Source organism: Theobroma cacao, chromosome 7, assembly GCF_000208745.1.
Source record: "Theobroma cacao cultivar B97-61/B2 chromosome 7, Criollo_cocoa_genome_V2, whole genome shotgun sequence".
Classification (NCBI taxonomy): domain Eukaryota; kingdom Viridiplantae; phylum Streptophyta; class Magnoliopsida; order Malvales; family Malvaceae; genus Theobroma; species Theobroma cacao.
In genome coordinates this window covers 20,605,498-20,609,782 of record NC_030856.1, presented here as the reverse complement: position 1 = coordinate 20,609,782, position 4,285 = coordinate 20,605,498, and the positions used below count along the sequence as shown (strand labels likewise).

At 36.3% G+C, this 4,285-nt stretch overlaps 1 protein-coding gene across 1 annotated transcript; it reads right to left on the bottom strand.

Moving 5' to 3' along the window:
- LOC18594983 (NAC domain-containing protein 45) lies at positions 549–3,987 on the bottom strand. The gene is made up of 4 exons (XM_018124562.1): positions 3,687–3,987; positions 3,264–3,547; positions 2,141–2,476; positions 549–1,034 (listed from the first exon to the last, which is right to left on the bottom strand). Exons 1-4 carry the CDS (start codon positions 3,841–3,843, stop codon positions 810–812), a joined length of 1,002 nt encoding a protein of 333 aa, XP_017980051.1. The 5' UTR covers positions 3,844–3,987; the 3' UTR covers positions 549–809.

Sequence of the window (4,285 nt, the reverse complement as noted above, 5' to 3'; positions counted from 1 at the left end):
TGCCGTAGAACTACTTCACAAACTCCGTCAACTTCACAAGAAAGCAGTAGAATTTTTATGCCTAAAAATATTATTCTTATTTAAACTATAATAATATTAAAGAATCCCCTAAATGGATTTTATTTTTATTTATGATATATTTTTCTTTTTTAAGACTAACAGAAAAAAATAAATCGAAAGAAATAGGAAATTAGGAAGAGAGATTAGGGAAAATCGGAATAGTCATAGAGGAGAAACAATAGGACAAAAGAAAAGAGGAGTGACATACAATGAGAAAGGGGGAGAGGGAGGATGAGGATAATACGGAGAGTTTTGATTATCCCGCAGTTAGCGCGGACATTGTACAAATGGGATTAAAGTGACAGCTTACATATCTGGTTACCATATTAATTTTACTCTGGCCCATGGTGGTTTTTGTTTTTGTTTTTTTTCATTATTATTATTTTAGCTTTTCCTTTGGTGTGGATATTTTCCTCAAGTGCCTTTGAAAACGTGAAACAAGGAAAGAAATATCATACATAAATACATACATAATTGATTGAAAAGAAATAAAATGATTTATCCATTTCCCTTTCAAAATTGACCCATAGCTTTTTAACCACAATATGAAAAATGGTAAAAAAGGAAAAGCAAGAATATGTAGCCTTATCATCTTGTGCTAGGCAAAATAATCCTCTAATTTTGGTTATTTGCCCCAACACGACCTTCTACCTTTGTGTTAAAAATGAAAAAAAAAAATTGTAGTATTACAATAAAAGTAAAAGAGAGAAATAAATGTAATGTTGTTAAAGTGATGTTTGTTAGTGTGTTCAATCTTGCATTGAGAGGGGCATGGAATTGTCCTGAGAGGAGCAAAGAGAGAAAATCTCTTCTAACGAGCCGTTCATGCAGCCCCTATACTTGTCATAAATCATGTATTCATCAATTATCTCTGGCTTTGTCTCGGATATATCTATCTGTGGAAAGTCTTCTAACTCTAATGGCGGATATGGAACTTGATAGTGAAGACTTGTGTAGCCTGGCATCTGCATTTCCTGCATTGGCAAAGAGACCAAAGCGTGCTCAAAGAACTGCTAATATTATATGTTTGAAACAAATTGCAAAGGTTAACAACACAGATATAAATGTAAACTGTAAGCATGAGTATTTTGCTCATAGGGGGTTATTGATTACCTTTATTAATGAAAACACAAGTCTCATTTAAAAGGCTAATTTTGAAGTTTTGGTTTTCTAAGAAAATAGAGATAGATGTTGCCACTATGACCTTGGCCTAATAGTAAGGAAGGGAGATGCTTAGGCACGCACGGGATAATTACTTTATCTCGTTATAGTGTAACTTTGCTAATGAATTAGCTAGAAAGGAGTAAATGTTGGCTGATTCTTCCATTCCCCTTTGAGTATTTCTGAAAAGATAACTGGAAATGAGTTTGAAGTGTCCAAAGGAGATGGTGATAAGAAAAAACAAAAGCAAAGTGGTTTTTGAATGGAAAAATTGTGCAGACTCTGACCAAGATGAGAAGAAAGAGAAAGGAGTCATCGGGGTTAGTGACATTGGAGATGTTAGATAAACCAAGAGGTATGTGGAAAATGAGGGAGAAAGATGTTAGGGTCAGTCAAAAGAAGTTATAGAAGAAAGCCTCGCATTTGAGTCAGTCTAAGAGATTTTTGGGGGGTGAGCTTTAGGAAAAGAGAGTGAGCTTCGATTGCTTCTAACTTTTGTTACTTTAAGATGGAAAGCCAACTCAAAGTGGTGGTTTGGTGGGCCAATTCGAACCCACATTGATCAGCTGATTGTACTTTCATGTGTTTGCGTGACTGCAGCCCAGGCGTTGGATGGGGAAGATTGGTGTGATTTTGAAGCCTTTGGTGATAAAGCAGGCAATAAAGCAGAATATTGCTGTAAATGCAGTGTTGGCAAAGGAGATAATCATGCCATGAACATAAAAGATGTCTAAAGCAGATTATTATTATAAGAATCAAGGGATGGCCCATAGCAATGACCTAATGCCTGATGCATGTTTATTTATGTGTATGATCTTCTAATCTTACGTCATCTTCAGAGAATTTCTGAAACAAATCACATTAATCCTGCATCCTCAGACAAACCTCACAAAAGGTAATTTGATGAATTAGGTTGTACCTGAAATAGGTTGGACGAGAAATCCGCGGGAAGTGAACACATATTAGCCGAACTGTTTGCTTCATCCGAGGTGAATGGAGCTTGGTGATAATCATCTGGCATGCCAGTTTCATTGGGTGTTCCTTGAGTGACATCGGATGAAGAAGTATTGAAATTCTCATCTTCAGCATCTCTCCCTCTTGAAATTTCAGTTCCACTTGCATCATCACCAAATAATTGTTCATCTGACACCCAACCCACTTCCTTCTCTGCGTTAATATTGTTCTCAACGGCTTCCTTTGTTTTATTAGGAATTTGTATGGTTTTCTTGAAGATGCGACACAAAGCGTAAGAGTCCTGTTTTGCAAAAATTATATAGTACATATGAAACTCTGTTCATTAACATCCACCATTTCTTCAATTTTACTTGTGTAGGGAAAGTGTACATATAATGCATTCAAAATCTTTAAAGGAATATTACAAAGAGTTTAAACAAGAAGATTAGAACCAAAAGAGAGATGGATCATTAGCCATTAGCTAGTACACCTATAAATGTATAAAGTGTGCAAGATTAGACCCAAAGAGTCTTTCACACAATCATTTTGATATGCCACTCTTTCCAAAAGAAAATGAAAACGGAAGGACTATTGTAAAGGAGCATATGTGAATGATGATTATGCACACCACACAGATCTTTACTGTTCACCATATGTCAACTCCTCTAAATGAAATTATTGATTTAGGAGTGTTTTGAGAGAACAATTACCAGTAACTTAATTATCTAATAAGCATTAATCGTATCATATATTCCATTAAGCATTCAAGAAATTTCAGGAATTAATTCTGGTCGTGGCTTTCAGGGTCTCCATTATGTAGCTGGTAGTTACCGACAACTTTCTCATAGAAATGTTTATTACTACAAAATAGAAGAAAATCATGTATCCATTATTCTTTAACTCATTACAACTTCCAGAACAAGGACGTCCAAATTAACAAATGTTGACAAGTTCACCACTGTAGATATATCTCACTTGATTTTGGTGAGCATGTATAGATGTAAAGCCTAGTTAATATTACGATTGTTGTGCATACATAAGAGGAACTAATTAATTTAATTATGATGGGTGGTGTAGATTACGTTTACCTTTAAACTTGATGCAGGAGCAGTGGCGGAAGATGATTCGACCAAGCGATACTCATGCATTACCCAGTTAGTTCTGATGCCGTGAGGAGCCCTACCTCTGTAATAAACCAATGTCTTCTTCATGCCAACTGCCCTCTTCTGAGAGTGTACTGCCCTATCCTTGCCCGTGGCTTTCCAGTATCCGGCACGTGTTGCCCTGTTAGTTCTTGATCCATTCGGGTACTTCTTGTCCCTTGGGCTGTAGAAGTACCACTCCATGTCTTTGCTTGGTAAGAATGACTTATCTGTTTGTTGATAACATGAATTTGCGTTTTTGACAGTGCAATGTCAGTTAGTGCCGCTACCTCTAATTAAGAGTTGAACAAGATGATCATATTATTTCATATTGACAGAAGAACAAATTAGGTGGAAATTCCACTTTACCTGGTAAATCCCAAGGCTCACACTTGTACAGATCAACCTCTGGGATAATTTCAAGCTCAATCGTGCGACCGCTGATTTTCCTATCTAGATAGTAAGCAACAAGTTCTTCATCAGTTGGATGAAACCTGAATCCAGGAGGGAGACTCATAGGAGCCATGGCAGTGTTTAGAGAGAGAGAGAGAGAGAGAGAGAAAGAGAAGAGACAGAAAAAGAAACTGGGCAGATTTAGAATGTGATACAACAGAACATGCTAACTAGGCTTGTACGATGTTGAACTATATAGGCCACTATTAGAATCAATAGCAAAACAATTGGCCCTTAGATATTCTCATATATTACACTGTTGGCATTGGCCTGCGGGCAGCTTCTAAATGGAAATTTTTGTCCATAATTTAATACCCTTTTCCGCAAATATATCACCTAAATCTTGCGAAACAATAATAATTAAATGAAGATCTAAGACATGTAGACATTGTAATTATGGTGATGATTGGGGGGTTAAAACAAAGAGAATATGATATTGATATAAGTACTTTGGCTTTTGCAGATTCTATGTGTTACGATTTGTGTGAAAACCCATAGGGAGGATAAGAAGCTTC